The 17,736-nt window shown below is 42.9% G+C and overlaps 1 protein-coding gene across 1 annotated transcript; it reads right to left on the bottom strand.

Annotated features, from left to right (window-relative positions):
- Positions 1 to 82: 82 nt before the first annotated feature.
- pdcd6 (programmed cell death 6) lies at positions 83 to 17,348 on the bottom strand. Its single transcript, XM_070852920.1, has 6 exons — positions 17,199 to 17,348; positions 12,690 to 12,751; positions 4,009 to 4,053; positions 2,481 to 2,639; positions 1,531 to 1,640; positions 83 to 955 (listed from the first exon to the last, which is right to left on the bottom strand). Exons 1-6 carry the CDS (start codon positions 17,279 to 17,281, stop codon positions 857 to 859), a joined length of 558 nt encoding a protein of 185 aa, XP_070709021.1. The 5' UTR covers positions 17,282 to 17,348; the 3' UTR covers positions 83 to 856.
- Between the last annotated feature and the right edge of the window lie 388 nt (positions 17,349 to 17,736).

Here is a 17,736-nt window from a genome sequence, read left to right as displayed (position 1 = left end):
AGAGGGCGACATTGAGCCACCTTGCAGGTCAGCTGGTTCCCCTGCAATGCAACGTGGGTGATTAATGAAAACAAACTCCACATCATTTTCTGTTTTTTTAATAAAAGATTTTTGTTTTGTGTCGTTTTTACACATTTTAAGGCATCATGCACAAAAAATAAGCCATACTAAAAGGCATTATGCTTGACCCTCTACCAAAAATTATATGTTCTAACATCTGAAGATCTGCTGTTAAAAATAAGTTTGTACAAATATGGCATGTAAGCTGGCATGTCAGTGAATCTTGAAGCAGAACAAAGCTGCTTTCACCGTTTCTGTAAACATGGCTTTGAGCAAAATAGGGCAGAGGAAAAGACAAGAGAAAGGGAAAGCATGCTTCAACGTGGGGCTAAATTTCCCTGAAAAGCATGCAATGCATCTTAAATCATATTTACAATGCATCATTTTTTCTTTTGACAGAGTTCTTCTTTTTTTTAACTGTATCAATTAAAGTTAAGACATTAGAAAGTTTGTTGACAATAACAGACAGACTGACAGACAGAAAGACAGGATGTGTCCGTAATGTTCCCCAATCCCAACAAAGACGTAGCTCAGATTGGTCTTCGGACAAAACACTACAAGATTTTTTTTATTGATTTTTTTTTTAAATATATCAAGCATTGCAGTTGTACCTCCACTGTAATCTGAAGATTCCTCTAAGTTTTTATTTTAGAAATTTATGTGAAACAGCCCAACTGGGGCTAAAAGTTAGATTTCAAAAAATCTTGTAGTGTCCACCACGGCAGACCTCCGGGACGTGCTGGCAGCTTTGGCACAGTTGTGTCCAGTTGTGCTCTTCTACAGTGATCCGTGTGCGTTATACTATATTGAAGACCATGGATAGATACTGTTCATATGAAACCTGGATCCAGCCGTCTTGGTCTGTGTCGTACCGCCTGAACACGTCAGTCAACCTCTGTGGAAAGGAGGGGAAAGTAGCAAATTAACCTTTTTGAGCACAATAACTCTAATTTCTCATTGCTGCAGCGTCTCCGATACAAAAGAGAATTGTTTGAATTCTTCACCCTATAACTCAGGAGATGCAGATAGTTCAACACAAGGTCAGTCGCTCAGATCTAGGTCTGAAAATAGTGCCAAACAAAGGGGAGCTGGAACTATTGTGGTACCTTGAGCGACACGCTTGAAAAGCTGCTACATAACTGTGCTGGTGTGCCTGAAGAGCTGCCTCAGCTCCTGTATTAGTAAAAGGTTACAGTCACACTTGGCAGCTTCCACTACAATTGTATGTGTGTGAAATTACTGAGAGAGAACACGCTCAAGAGATTAATAATCTATAAGGGAAGACTGTAATGCATTTTTAAATATGCATAATTAAAACTGCCCTGAGAATCTTGAATACAAAAGTAAGCTTGTTGTGAGTCAAGTGCTAAACCAAAGGAAATCCTATACTCATGTATTATGATATATTATATGATATTATATGATATGATATTATATTATAGATGGTTTATTTTGGTGTGGATAGGTTACCTGTAGTACAATACAGCACTGGATGAAGTCATCAAAGGCAACCTGTCCCTTCCTCTGGCGGTCGAACTTGTCTATCAGTGTGCTGTAGAACTGATCCGATAGACGATAGCCTGCAAGCAACAACCGGAAATAAGACATCAAGAATATACCAAGTGGTCGAATGGAAGCCGTTCCACCATCAGTGTGTTAAATACTTTTCACTGAGCCTGGCTTTAATTAAAATACATTCTCAGCCATGATTTCGATAAACGTGGCCCCTCTGGCACTGACTGAACTTACAAAAGCCTCTTGGGATTTTGCTGTCAGTTTCAGATAGAAACAAACACTTGGCACAGAGCCATGAAGACGGACAGACATCGTGCAAAGTCAAACACAGACTGAACCGTTTTTGAACATTTTAGACACAAACCTACAGCTTCTCACCTCTCATTTGCAGCTTCTGTAATAAGCAGAGGACAAGTCCAAAACCGTTGTTCAACAGCTAGTAATGTTCAAGCCAAACCTTGTATGAAGCTGCAATAGTCTTCAAATACTTCTTTCAAACACTTACAGTACTTTTATTGCTAATTTCTGCAGTCTGTCTGTAACAACAACTGTTTTTGACTAACTTTCATAAAGGTGACCTTTCTGTGTAATCATGCTGGGTTTCTCTGAAAAATGTATGTTTTTTACACCAAATAACAATTTTGGGTTTGTCCTCTATTATTCTCACTGCATTGTAAAAGCCAAGCTGGAGCTGCGTGTCCAGTATAAAGGTATGAATAGACAAAACCTAACAAGTGTTTACTACATGAGCAGAGAGCATGTTGGTCTATCCAAACATGCGCAGAGCTACTGGAAAGGACAAAATCTGACCTTGTGACCCCGAGAAAGGAGGCTCCTAGAGACAGCTACGCAGCCCTCCACCACATCCACTATACTTAAATACAAAAGCATACTTTGATGCTCACCGAATCCAGTGAGCGCCTGTCTGAGCTCGTTCTTATCGATGAAGCCGGAGTTGTCCCTGTCGTAGGTCCTGAAGATGTTCTGCCAGTCTGTGATGTACTTCCACACACCAGCGAACTCATTGAAGTTCACCCCGCCTTTATTTTCTCTGTCGAACATGGCTGAGGGAGAGGACGTAAAACACGTTATTCACTCCGTCTCATACACTCACACACATACAGTATATATCCTGTAGCACGTATAGTTTTAAAGGGCTGTCAGAGAGCAGAAGAGTGGAAACTGCGGATCTCTCACTTGACTAACTCCTGCCTCATAAGACTGCATTATAACAGGGGAAGAAAACGGCTTGATCCCCCCACCAAAACTCCAATCCTCGCCCCCATGCGGTTCAATCCAATTACCTCCCAACAAAGGGAGTGTTATCACAGGATATGCTTCTTGCTGGGGGACTATTAAACAAAGGATTTACTGAGTACAGTACAGTGGGAGAGGGAGGCGATGGAATTATAGGGATTTACTCTGCAAGTCACACAACAAGAAGGGAACAAAGTACAAATGAGACCTGGAGAAAGATATTCTTAATATAGTTTTTGTCTAAAATGGAAGCAAGAGCAAAAAATGAAATTAGAAGCATTGTTTCAGATTGTAAGGGAGAGATTCTTTTAAAAACATATTTAGCTTTATTTGTCTGACCTACACAGGGTTCACTCAGGTTTGGAAGAGTAAAATTCAACCACTTTTCAAGCACTTTCAAGGTACCTAAACCAAAAATGTCCAGACTCTCGAAGCCTTTATCATCACATCTAAATTGTCACAGACCTCCTTTATACCATATATCAATGTATGTTGTAACTTTGTTTGTTTTACCAGCTTCTTATATTCTATCTGATTGTATGTTTTGCTTATGATTATTATCTGGGGTGAGACGCCTGGAGACAAACGAATGTGACGGTGGGATCGTTTCCTTTCAAATGGATTCAAGGTTTTTGGTTTACATGAGTGATTGTGAAGATAAACACCAGGTTACGTCGAAAATCAAGCCTTTTTCAAGGGGTATATTGGAATTCAAGCATACTCTGAACCTTGAAAGCATAATAGTTTAAATAAAGCATCTTCTAAGACTTTGTACCAACCCTGCCTATAGTAGTAGTTGAAAAGATGCCAACCAAGTCAGCAGCTACACTGCAGATTTGAAAGTTTTTAACCTCAGCTCCATATTACAACTGTCTTAAAAGTGTAAACAGATCAATATCTGGGGTCTGAGGCAATCGGCAGCTGCCTTTTGAGACCAACTTTCCCATTTCCTCCAGACACTCCCTCCTCCTCCTTCTATTGATGGCTGCAGGTTTCCACTTGAGCGGCAGTTACTGAAGCCAAAAACAAGATTGTTTCTGCCCCCAGATTGCTCAAAACGTAATGAATTTATCCGGTTGTCATGGCGAGGAGGCAAATAAACAACTCGCATTCACTGACAACAATGGGCAACTGTGAAGAAACGAGTCAGTCGTGTCACTGTCAGCAGCTACTTACATATGATGGAGCGCACCGTCACGGGGTTGAAAGGAGTCCATGTGCCTGTGAGACAGAAGAATACCAGTGAGACCAGTGAGCTATTTTAGTATCTACTGAAAGAACAGCGAAACTTTGCATGTACAGCTTGTATTACTGTTACACAGAGGACACTGCCATAAAAACTCATACAGCAAGTTTTCTGTAAAGATTTGTAAGATTGCCAAGAACTGAAGCTGAGAGCGGTTGTAATATTTTTTGCAAGACTATTATCTTCAGATCTTTATAATGTGTTAACAGTTTTCTTGGCTCAATTATATAATTTCCGCTGGATAAATATTTTTTGCGGCCCACATTTATTTTTTACCACCACCACCACCACTGTATAACCACATAGCAATTTAAGGATCTTGTTTTCTCAAGATACACAATCTTTTACCCATGAATTAATCAATTTATTATCTCGGGACAAGAAATGAGGCTGATATTGATCTTAATTTCAAGATAAACAATACTAATATTAAGTGTGGGACCATTTATGTAACTGTCTCTGATTTCAAGGTGTTGGCTTGAGGGACAGACAAAAGGGTGGCACCATAATGGAACAGTTTTGCTCGGATAAACCCTCCTAATAGGCCCTTTCTGACATTTCCCTGCCACTTCCTCCTGCTGTCGTGGTTGACATTGTGTCCCTGAAGCAGCACCGATCAGCGTGTCGACAAATGATCGACATGTTCAGTTCCCACAGGAGCCAACCACGCCACCAGCACACTGATGAGGGTAAAAGCATTCACCAAAATGACAAAATTCACATTAAGGCAGGAGCGGATGACATATGAAGACATGAAGTGAATGAGTTCATAGGATTTGACATCATTATATGGAATCACAACAGAAATAAAAGTAGGTTGAAGTTCTTTAAAGCAAAATGACTGGGAAGCACCACAAAAAGGTTATTTTTTCACCTACAAGTCAAACTCCTCAATCATGTGTGAATGCAGCTGTCGTTTATATAGTGAGAAAAAGACTGATTGGGGTTTAGTTCTGCAGGGCGTCTATACTTTATAGCCTCATTCACACTCTCAGCTCTCGAGAAGCTGAGATTTATCTGGACATCTAAGTCCTTGCTGACTCACCACCTCACTTTATTACAGCGAGGCCTGACAGTTCAGCACCGGATATAAAGACAAGTCAATGTGGGTGGGGCGCGGGGGGGGGGGGGGGGGGGGGGAACAAGAAGACACATAAAACAGAAGAAAGAATAAAAAGAAAAATACAACCACATGAGCAGAGCAAAGCAAACAAAAGAGAGGAGGAGCATTTGCAGTTTCGTTTTTGTTGCAGTAACTTGAACTCTCTCGCCTACTTTTGCTGACCTAACATCCCTCCCCTGCAACTCTATCTGCAGACCCTAAAACAGCATCTGCAGAATTTTAACATCCTGTCTGCGTAGTTCTGTGCCTTTTTCACGCCGTGCTGTTCCTGGCTGCTTGTTTTTGATTTCCCTCCCGTTTAGCCATGCCAGCAGTAAGCAGGTTTGCAGCGTGAGCCACATGAGCTTAGATAAGGTGCTCTTTGATATATAGCACCTCATTTAAATAAAAAGGCTGCAAGCAAAATAGAACGTAAAAGATTTCGTTTTACTGTGCATTTATTTTCAGCAAGATTTCATCTTTGAAAACGTCCACAAATTGTCCACCAAAATAAAACATAAAGAGGAATACATGAGTTTGGGAATTCAGGAGTGTGGAACAACATATGTGTACTCCAGCTTCTACTTCAGTGTTCAAAGAAGACACTCGACATTTCCTTCCTCGTCCTTGGTTTGTTTAATTGATGGATGAGGCTGTCTGGGCCTGTGGGTAGAGCTGTTCTGGGACCAGGCCTGAGGCTCTTACTAGAGCTGGGGTTTGGGCCAGAATCTATATTCTTACACTATTGGAGCGCAGATCTAAAGCAACAAATATAAAGTATCATAAACGCATTGATGTGAGACCGATTTGTGGAACCGAGTCAGAGCGACTGCTGTGTTTAATTGCTGCAGTGCAGACAGATGGAGACCTTCTGTCTCCCACAAGTTGTTTTTTCACTACAACAAAACCATGTTAGAATCTGTACAGTAGCTATGGAATGTGTTTCACCAGCTGTGAACGTTACGTCTTTACAGTCAGGTCTGTAAACGCTTAATATGCCCACCAGCGCTGCAGTCTTAAGCGCAGATAACAAGCGCCACAGCAGAACTATTTACAGTAATTCAATTGTTTAGTGTGCTCTCTCCACACTGTTCAAGCTCCCCTTAAACTGGTTCTGACACCATTTCTAATAACAAAGAAGCCAAACATTTATTGGCCACATTAGTAGTGTTGCTCTGGGATGGCAGTGTCAGTCAGTCCATCACTTCAGTCCACACTGAATTATCTCAACACATATTTGATGGATTCTCATTAAATTGTGCGCAGACATTCATGTTTCCCAGAGGGCAAATCCTACTGACTTTAGAGATCCCCTGACTTTCCTCTAGCATCACCATGAGGGCGACATTTTTGGATTTTACTGACATGTTTTGACAGCTTTTGGTACCCACATTCATGACCCCATCATTGTCATAACTCTATTGATCCTGTGACTTTTTATCTAGCACCATAATCAGGTCATTTTAAAAATCTGCCCATTATTCCAGTTTATGATCAAATGCTTGCAAAACTAATTCCCATCAGCCTCAGCTGCAAATTGTACTTGGGGCTAATTAGCAAACGTTAGCATGTTAAGATGCTAAGCTAAGACAGCATTATACCTTCCGTTAGCACACTAACACTAGCATTAACTCAAAGCGTCACTGTTCCTAACTGTAGCCTCATACAGCAACATGTTTTTGATATGGATGAAAAATGAACTTGTCAGTGGTCTTTGGTGGAAAAACTGTGTAATGAGACTCTGCAAGCTTGTTACTTATTGACAGATTTATACACTGATGTTGACATTTCTACAGTAAGCTAATATACGCTTAGTTGTCAGTTTATTAGGTACGCCCAGCTAAAACTATGGTGGTCTAATGGAACAAACCCACAATAAATCCCACCTTCGTGCAGGTTACAATGTTCAGTTTTTTTGAAACAGTTGCAGAGCGGTGTAGATTCAACTGTATGGTCATTTCAGAGGATTTTCACTGTTGTCTTTGAGTTTAGATTTTTCTTGTACTTTACTCATCGCTGGTTTTAGGTAGTTGTACCTAATACACTGGCAACAGAGTGTATAGGTGTGGTGGACTTGTCAGTCTAACTCTAATGTGCCACAAAAAAAAAATCTGTAAAAAGTCAAATGTAACCATGGCAATTATCCTTAAGGTCATGGAACTTGCTTTTCACATAAATTACAATGGAAACATGTTTTTGTCTCAACTGCCTATTTCAAAATGTTAAATTTCAAATTAAATCTGCAAGATGTCAGCATATCAGACAAAGACACAGAGAGAGGAGACAAGAAATCAGAAATCCTTTGGCCGCATCTCCGTAAATGTTGCTACAGCATTAGAGACATCAGACCGAAGGCAGAGAAAAGCAGAACAAGCTGTGACCTTTCCGGCCCCGCTGATTCCTCTACTCTCTCACACACACACTTTTCACACCAGTAGCTAACTGTGAGGTCACTAATGTATGCCAGACAGACTGTGGCTGCCCACTGTGAGGTGGCCAGTATGGCTGAGATGTTTGTGTGCCTCTGTGTGTGCGCCTGATGGTCAACTGGTACAATACACTCTCTGTCCAGTTCACACACTGGGCTCTGTCACTGGTGAGGTGGAGAGAGAGAAGTGAGGAGGAGGAGGAGGAGGGGGGGGGGGGGGGGGGGGGGGGGGGGGGGGGAGGAGGAGGAGGAGGGGAGAGGAGGAGGGGGGAGGAGGAGGGGAGAGGCAGGCTGGCGGAAAAACAGAGTGAGTCGACCGCAGTGCACACTCGTACTTGTGATGACTGTGCTGGAGCTCAGTCAGGCACACACACATTTACACTTACACGTACATTCGCACTTGACATATGCACGCACACACTGAAATGAACTTTTACACACAAACTCCATATTTTGAACTATACAACTTACAAACTGAACCAAAAAACGAGAGTTTAATTCTGTTATTTTGACTATGAGATGTAAAAGTAAAAAAAAAATTGGATATCTCATTAAACATGATGAAAAGGAGGAACAGTCGAATTGTCATCATAATAACTTTTAGATTTGCTGACACCATGAATTTCCAAATTTGAAGTTCATATTTCTGACAGCTGAGGCTGCGTATCATGTATATGCATGTATATGCAAAATCTAAGAACACTGTCATCGCTCTTGCATCATAAAAACATAGAAATAGTCACTCGCTGATGAGTCAGTCAGCAAGTCATTCTCAGTTTCTGTTTGTTTTTGTGCTTTCTGTCAGATGATGGTCATGATGTGTGAGACACAGCCCAGCAGGCTGGGCTCAAGGAAGTCTAGCCACTCATGAACAGCACTGGTGCCTCAGCGCATTTGCTACAAATTACAGGGTAATACCCAGTCAGAGAGTGCATGGAGCCGCGTATCCACTACCTACCAATGGCAGAAATTGCTAAGCAGGACTGAGGTTTGATAACAGATATTTTTAAAAGCTCAACAATGGCTAATAAAAATTAATACCCCCTGTCTTCTAACTCACCTCCAGTGTAAACAAGTTTTGCAAAATGCTACAAATGTAGAAATGCAAAGCTAAGAGCTGTTGAACGAGCTCTTTGAGTCCTAAAATCCAGCCAGCTCTGCAATCTGCACAGCAAGCCTGTGCTCTCTCAATCGCATCAGCAATTTGAGTGCCTATTACTGCTCCTACACACTTAAATAAATAACTCAAGGAGGAGTATAAACCTGTGTGGTCAGGAGAGTGGGAGACTATGATGCCAAGTTGCTATGATATCTGCGCACTGCTGAGTGAAGTGAAGCCAAAAAATTCCATATTTATAGAAAATGGTGCGTCAAGAAGGCGTACGCACAACACAAACGTGCACATACACTTCAGCGGCACAGAGCCAATCAGTGCCTCATCAGGGATGATACCTTCTCTCATCCAGGACTGACAGAGGGATGGAGAGAGGGAAGAGGGAGGAAGAGTAGAGAGAAAGAGCAGGAAAAAGTGAGATTAAGTGAGGGAGCATGGGCGAGAGGCAAAGAGAGAATGTAAGAGTGAGAGAGGGCAAACAGACAGAGGACACAGCAGGCAGCGAGCTGGTACCATAGCCTGCTGTGGAATGAAGGGAATAACAGAGGAGAGGAGAGGAGAGGAGAGGAGATAAAAGAGGGGAGGAGATGAGAGAGAAATGCTGCAAAACAAGCCCATCTTGAAACACCATTCAGTCTCATTATTTTGTTAGTTTGTAATTGACACAAGCACATTATTATCTGCCAGTATGAAGAAACACTGCCATACTTTTAATGCAGTTAAAAACCGACATAATCTTCACAGTGAGCATTGAGCCCCACAAGCAGCAAAACACTTGATCTGGGTTAGAGACAATGGAAAATATTCCATGTTAGTAGATTCTTTAACTCCAAAACCAAACTTCTGTCACAACAAATCCCCCAGAGAGACACGTGGAAAGGGGGGGCTGACAGATTTCAGAAATGCAAAAAGGCAGTTATTGAAGGCGGAGTACTGAAAGCAGAGATAAGACGAAGAGAGAGCATGTGGTGCAGACACGGCAGAGATTGGAGTAGTGTATGCAACGATGGCAAAGCCTCAACATCCCCTGCCTCACTCCCCAGCCTCCAGGGCCTTGATACTCAGTAAGGTCTGCTCCCCTGAGGGAAGAGGAGTAAAAAGGGGAGGGGGAGAGGATGAAAAAGAAGAGGTAGATGACAAAGAAAGAGGTCAAGAGGGACAGCAGCGGTGCGGCGGACAGAGCTCGGTTGATGGTGTGAGACTGTAAATAAAAGCAGCATTTGCAGAGTCGGTAGAGCAAAGAGAGGCAGACAGGCAGACAGACAGCGTCAGGGTTGTGGCTTTAGCGAGCGAACTGCAGGACAGGATGCAGAGCAGCGTGCGTTCAGCTTCACTGGCTCTGTTTCATATCACAACGAGCCTAATGAACTGGCGGAGACTGGACCGGGAAACCTGCCGTTCACCACACGCAGCAAAGTCCATGTGTACAAGACGCTGTAAAACAAAAACAAAACACACACATGCACGCCAAGTCTGGGAGAAACAAAAAGGCTACTGACTGACCCCTTGCACAAATGCAGACAGACTGAACAGCACTCATACGTACTGTAGATAAACACACCTGTTTATGCATGCATGCACAAACACACTCGCGCACTCATCAGTATGCTGAGCCAGAGCCACTGCGCAGTCTGATAACAGCTTCTTTCACTGCTGCTGCTGCTGCTGGCTGGCTTCAACACTTTTTTTTTTCCCTCCTCCCTCTGAAGTGCCCAGAAAAATGGGTTTCTGGCTGGAGTAATCTGTTCAGAAGTCTTTGAAAATCTGCCTGAGCAATTCAGCCATTAATTTGATGGGGGACACATTATATTTTAATGAGGACACAAACATCAGCCTGTGCTACAGTTTCTGGGCAATCTGTGCCTTGAAGTATACGTCTCATTAATCATTACTCAACCCTGCTCCTCGTGGGCAAGGTCAGGAGGCGATGCTGGTGCAGTGCTGTGTGCGGGCATTAACACAGATATTTTATCTCGCAAGTGTAAAACTAGAGAGCAGAGAACACGACCTGTGTCATTTAGTCAATCCTGCTCCCCAAAGCGCGTCGCAGAGTCACACATTTTTTTTTTTTCTTTTAGGGGACCCTGGTGGGAGCTGAACCCTTAATCCTGTATGAATCCTCCTCCTGAGCTACACGGGAGCGAGAGCGATTACACCTCCATCACTAGCTGCTGCAATTCTCATGCTCAGTCCACAGATCCTCTTCAGGCCGATTTTTCAGTTATTGTCCTCTCAGTCTCTCTCAGATGAACTCCCATTCTGCAGCACAGAAAACACTGCTTGCTGGATTACAATTTTGCCATGCCGCGCCCCATCAGTTACTGTTGCTGCGCCTGACGGTCTTTCTATTCTCACACACAATTAAACAATCAAAAATGATAACTGGGATGGATTTCCTTAAAATTGTGACAACAGGTCCTGAATTTCATACGCTGGTCTACAGCAGAGAAGACCAGAGCCAATCCAGGACCCATATTTCAATGGGTCGGTATGGGCTAAAATAAAGCTGATCAAAATCTGATCTGGACTGAGTGTTTCTGTAGTCCCTGTAATTCCAACAGAGTGGGACATCATCACTTTAATTTAAGGAGTCACATTCGCCCAGTTATTTATATCGTATCAATAACTTCAAAATCTTCAGTATTTGGATTGAGTAGGTTGTTAAAAGTAAAGTGTGTCAGATTTAGTCGCTGGTTTCAGTGTTTCAGATACATATTTAATAATTATTTATGCAATAAGTATCAGACTGGACTTGGTATCCACAGACACTCAATATTAAAGGGAGTCTGATCAGGATCAGGGCCAGAAAAACTCCATCAAGACATCCCTAATGATAAGGAAACATGTAAGATCTGACTTACACACTGGGACCAGTAAGCCAGAGGTTAGATTCATGCTGTACTTTCTACTTTCAAACAGTTTGTGTCACTTTTAATAATACAAGAGAAAGGGAATTTCATCATTTTAGGGGAAAGACCATGTGACCTTTAGTGTGGTCAGCTTTTTGAGGGCCCAAAAGTCAAATGACAGGGCAGCAAGGCTACCAAATAAATCAATGATTTTAAGTCCACGGAAATAATCTACTGAATTTAAGGTTATGGGTAATTTCTTTCTTAAAAAACGAAAAAAACCCTAACTTCCCATCCCCAACTTACAACGAGTCCAGTGGCTCAGACGAGGCAGCCATGGCCCCCGTGAAATTCCTGCCCTGCCTCTGACATAGCAGCTTCTTGGCTATAGGAAGTACTAGTCATGAACAGGGTTTTGTTAACCAGTAACCCTGTGCAATAATGTAGTATGTAATGCCCTAAGGCTGAGAAGAAATGCTAGATTGCTACTGTAGGTAGTAAACTAGCAAGCTCGTAATGTTTGCAGCATACATCAGAGCAGGCAAACACTCCTGACTCCCATCGTCCAAACATTATAAATGTCAAGCATCACTCTTATTGTTTTAATTCAATAAAACTATTTGCATGATACCCCATGTCGGCTCTCTGGCTAGAGTTTTGATTTCCCCACAGAGGTTTGACTGTGACAGAGTCCACACCCGCAGTGTGTCGGCTGTCATCACAGAGACACTGAGGCCCATTGAAGTTTTCTCTTTGAAGCAGCTCTGATAAACTTTTCACCTGCTTCTCTGTTGCTCTGGGACAAAAATAAAAATCCATTCATTATTACTCAGCTCACCTGCCACCCCGGGATAAAAATAAAACCACAATCCATTTTCTGCTTAGGCTTGGCAGTTGCTTAAATCAAAGAGTGACAGAGAGCAATGGTCTGTAACAAGGAGATGGGAAGGAGACGGAGGGATGAAAAAAGAAGCAGAGAGGAACGGGAGAATGGGAAATGCAGACTGAGGGAGGGGAGGGAGATAGGAGCTCAGCACTAATGTTGGGAAATAAGGAGATATAAGGAGAAATACATTTTTAAAAAAGGGAGTGGCAGAGCAGTCAGACGTGATACGTACCATTCGATAAGGCCTGCTGAAGCTCTGAGTCTGATATCACTCCACTCCGGTCCTTGTCCACCCTGGGGAGGAAAACACAGATTAGATACTGCCTGCATTAACCACTCCACACACCCACACACTGCAACACACAATAGGAACTGGCAACAACACTTGTCAGCTGAAACTTTATCCTCCTGAGCGTGTGTTAGTATTTCAACGGTCCACTGAGAATGAATGGAGTTCTGTGATCAGGACACACAAGGCAGCTTGTACACTCGCAGCTCCCCAGAGACTGGCAAGACAAGCTCTGAGTGTGTGTGTGTGTGTGTGTGTGCACGTGTGTGTGTGGATCCTGACAAAGCTAAGTGAGTCTCTGCAACCATACTGTAAGTAGCTTGTGGTGCTACCAGCAAAGTGTCAGCTTGCAAGAATCACAGACAGTGTAACATATTTTTAAAGAAATAATTGGAACAGAAACTAAGAACAGCTTCGTGTCTCTGATTCGCCGAGGGAACCCTTACCATTGCATAAAAGAGCTTAGAGTGGTGTCCAATGGCTTCCTGGTTAATACCATATAACTGTAATGTCCCCAGTTTGATTCTGGACCAGGGACCTTTGTTACACGTCCTCACCCCCGCCCACTCAATCTACCACAGTGACAACATGAGGAGTACTTCAGTAGACATTATGCATGATTCTGAAATAAGCTTAAACATTATCCTTCCCTTTGATCAGGGCTTTAGATCTGAAGCAATGAATCAATGAATCAATGGGCCGTTCAATAAATAACAGGGCTGTAACTAAAGGTTATTAATTAATCTGTTGAGTATTTTCATGAATTGATTGGACTATGAAATGTCAGAAAATGGAGAAAAATCAGAGAGTCTAAGGTAACATCTTCAGATAGTAATTTCTGTCACGCTAACAGTCAAAACTCGCAAAGATATTCAGTTTATGAATTAAAAAAAAGCCTAAAAATGTTAACGCATTTGTGCTTGGTAAACTAATAAAATGATTAATTGTTTTTCACAATAATCAATAATTGCAGTCATCCTGGGGTCATTGATGTGATGGCAGCTTCGGTGCCCCTTCACAACATTTTTATGCCAGAGCCATAACCACACTAAACATAGGAAAGATTTCAACATGTCTATAAATATTCACTGAGCAATATCCATATGGATTGTGCAAGATACCTGCAGAATGTGAAGGTATGTGTTTTATTTTTAGAAGTCTGCATATTGGTTATTCTTTTTATCAATTTAAGGATTGCAATTTAATTTTGTTCTACTTGTACAATGACAATAAAGACATATTCTATTCTATTCAATCAACACATTAGTAAAATAATTTTGATCATTGTTGAAGCAAAAGTGCAAAACATTCTTTGGTTGTGGAGAGTTATTATAGTGTTGGCTCTATCCTGGGATAGGAATAAATGCCAACAAACTCTTAACGCAGTGAGTTCTGCGTTTCTTCTTATATTTGATCAGAGTCAAAGTGGAGCTCAGAAGTACTTTCTGTCTTTCCGTCATCTCCTGACCAACATCCAGCAGTTTTAGGTCATTAGAACTGGCAGAATGAGCAAACCAGAGGGGAAACCCGCTGAGAAAAAGAGACATTCATGATAAAAGCTTAAAGCTGTGAGGGTTTTCTTGTGATTGTTAAACACAAGGCAGATACATTTACAAAATTCACACCAAGTCAGCCAAGAGTCTTTTCTGAGATGCAGAGACAAGTAAACATGAGCAGGCCGGACCGTGACACAAATAACGGGCCTCACAGTTTGAAATGTAGCTTAGGCAAACATCCAGTGACTCAGTTGTTCCTTAGCAACCTGCCTGGTCCAACCTGTCGACACACTCAGCAACCACAGTCTGAATACCAGCAGAGAGGACGAGGGAGGGGAGGACACGGGGAACCCCCCTCACAGAAACAAACACAGGGCCGGCCCAGTGCTGACTGTGAGGGCTTGGTTTTCCGCTCCCAGCTGTGATGCTTTACGTGCGGTCACATCCCCATGTTTCTATGTAGCCTTCGTGGCTGATCAGCGATATGGCTGCGTGTTCTCCTCGCTTTACCTTCCCCCACCTAAATAAAGTAAAACAAACACAAGGAGACCTGCCCGGTCTCCTTAGGGAGAAAAACAGCTCCCAGCATGCCTCCGTAAATGAGAGCTTTGTCACAGTGAAGGTGAGGAGTGGAGTGGTTGGGTGGGTGCAGGCTGTGGGGGTATACAATCTTTGCCTAACGCTGACACACTAACTCAAAGAAGTATGTGTGTCCAGTATAAGCTCTCCCCTTTTCTTCCACCCCCCTCTTACTATCTCATCCCCTCAGCCTCAGGAAAAGTTACCTCGCCAGACTTTTACATAAAGCGAGCTGAGAAAGTGAAAGCATCATTAAAACTCCCTCTTGCCTGCAGCACGGAGAGTTAAGCATCTGGTGTTTCTATTTTCATGCTGTCAAGTACAGAACTTGTGTCTAAAACACAATGACTGGGCCGCTTATTCCGCTCACATTTTCCCATGTTTCACTGTTTCCTATTAAGCAACCCAGTTGGAATATGGCTCGCGGAATAAGGGCCGCCCTACTTTCCACATAAACGGCCCAGAAGGAATGGGTGTCACCGTGGCTCCCATAGCGGAACAGAGAAACTTCCAAATTAAAGCTGCATTCACAAAACCTTCCAAGGAAATCCCGGTTTCAAACAGTCCAACAGTCAGTTTCCACTGCTTGCTAGTACGTTTTTTGATCTGCAGTTTACGTCGTGGGTCGAACAATGGGTCTGTTTCCAATTAAAAAGAGCACACGTTTTACTGATCACATCAGCCTTTACTGTATGTAAATGGCTCACTCACTGCTGTTCATTCATTGTAGAAATGTGCTTCCTACAAGTTCTAATGTGTTACTTAACAAGTTTGAATATGTTGTCATTCCAAAGTGATCTGTATCCACCCGGCAATCGCAGACAGCCTGTGAACATCTTGTTACACTTGCATAGCAACAAAAGCCTGATGTTGTTTTTGACCCCTAAAGGGCTGGGTGCAAGCATTTCTGTCACACGGACGTCATTCTTTACCCGATTAATTCGATGTGGAGTCATGGAATTGAATATTTCTAGGGGAAAAAAATAGGTAAAATTGCCTGCAGTCCTCCTTCACCGCTCACTGTGAATGAGAATGAGTGACTCCGTTTCTCCACCTGTCGTGATTAGATGGGATAAGGAGAGTTTCACAGTGTGACTTCAGCTGAAAGGCTTAACAAAGACAGTGCAACAGCAGGAAGGTGAGTCATAGAGTGTGTAAGTCATGGGGATTGAGAGGCCTCCCGCGTCAACTATGCTCTATTGACTCTGGTCACATGACTAAGGGGATTCCAGCACCGCTTTGCCGCCAGGTTTTCACCAAGAGGCAGCAGATGAGGCAGCAGTACGCTCATGTGTGAGCTGACTGTGTTCACAAATGTCCCATTATGAAATATTCAGTTGTATATCAAAGAGAGAGCTGCTTGTGTGCCTGTGAAGAGAGATCAAGAGAACCAAAGATACTTTACATGAGATGTATACATCCAGCCTGATTTCTAGGAGGTTCTGCGCTGCACATAAATAATTCGTTAAGGGTGTTTAAAGCCTCGCAATGCACGCAGCATCTCAATGTTGTGAGAAAGTGAAGCAGCAGGGGAAAATCCTCTGCAGTATTACATAACTCTATAGCTTACTACTACCAGGGGCCAAAGAATATCAACTATTCCGCCTTCCACTGTGACCTTCTTGGCTGCTGACACACTTTCCACTCAGGATATGGTGAAATTGATGACTATCTTTGAAAAGCCGCCACCGACACTGTACCATCATCTCTGGACGAAATAATACAGCTTGTGGTTGTTGCGATGGACAGAGCTTTCCAATGCATTCATGTCAGAGTCCCATAAATAGACACACCCTGCGTCATCTAAACTCACTCTTTTTTTGAGACAGAGGATATCTAGCTGCTGAGTGGAAAGATTCATTCATGAAGTATTCTCTAATATCTCTATTTTTTAATGACACAGCTTAAATCAAACTGCCTCTCTTTGGACAGGAGGATAAAAGCCTTCAAGGACTCCTGGAGGTCCTTGAACCCCAGTTTGTAAACTCCCATTGCTGCGGGAGACAGTTGAGCAGGCTGTGATTTAATTCAGGACAACATTAAAGCAGTGGCAGTGCTCTGGTGTAGTGATCTAATGTGCTGTAATGTGACCACAGTGACGTGTGGCCATTGGTTATGTGTTGTACACTGGGCAGTAGTATTTCCAGGAAGCTCGAACAACTGACACCTCAGACCTGACAAATCACTGATTTCACTGCTGTCAGCCAAACAGAGTTTCACGGGCACAAGAGTAAAGACAGAAAACGAGCTGTGAATGAAACACTTGGTGTGAACCACCACCTCCTCCACCCAGCCCCACTCTCTTCCTTCTCCGCGCTAGTTTTCACTGCGGAGCGGAGTGAGAGACAGGCGGACAGCGGCGGTACGAGCCACTCACCTCTGGAAGATATTCCACAGGAAGCCCTGGTCCGGAGGCGCGTTGATGTGCGGGGGTCCCTTGTACGGACTGTGGTACGCCATTTTAAAGGGAATGCTCTGTCAACAAGCGTGTGAAGCTGTTCCTCCTCCTTCTGCTGCTGCTGTAGTTTCTCCTCTGAGCGGCTTCAGTCACACCGCACCGCCCGACGTCCACGGTACCGCCTCCTCACGCACAGGGGCGGGGCCAATCATTCACCACCACGCATACGTGAGGTGACGTCACATTTTCCGCTTCCTTTCAACCAGTCAAGATTAAAAAGTGTGATGTTGAGGCAGCTAAAAATAATGTTAAAACTAGAAGAAAAAACATTAACATTTCCTCTTATCTACCCAAAAGGAACATGTGTGTATTTTAGAATAATTAATACAATATATCCATGGAGTTAGTTCCCTCACCAGAAGCTTAAGACACATATACACCCAGAAAATACATGAGATGTGTATAACTACTTATATCATTTTATTCTATATACGTTTTACTTTATTCTGTTCCAAAC

This window comes from Pempheris klunzingeri, chromosome 21, assembly GCF_042242105.1.
Source record: "Pempheris klunzingeri isolate RE-2024b chromosome 21, fPemKlu1.hap1, whole genome shotgun sequence".
Taxonomy (NCBI): Eukaryota; Metazoa; Chordata; class Actinopteri; order Acropomatiformes; family Pempheridae; genus Pempheris; species Pempheris klunzingeri.
The sequence above is the reverse complement of the archived record's forward strand: the minus strand, read 5'-3'. Positions and strand labels throughout refer to the sequence as shown.

Bases quoted from the DNA above. Each gene is read 5' to 3' on its own strand.
- pdcd6 (XM_070852920.1), bottom strand. From the start codon at position 17,281: ATGGCGTACCACAGTCCGTACAAGGGACCCCCGCACATCAACGCGCCT. The intron at 12,752-17,198 runs GTGAGTGGCTCG...TTTCCTCCCCAG, and splicing joins CTGTGGAATATCTTCCAGAG to GGTGGACAAGGACCGGAGTG. The intron at 2,640-4,008 runs GTAAGTAGCTGC...CCTCTCCCTCAG, and splicing joins GACGGTGCGCTCCATCATAT to CCATGTTCGACAGAGAAAAT.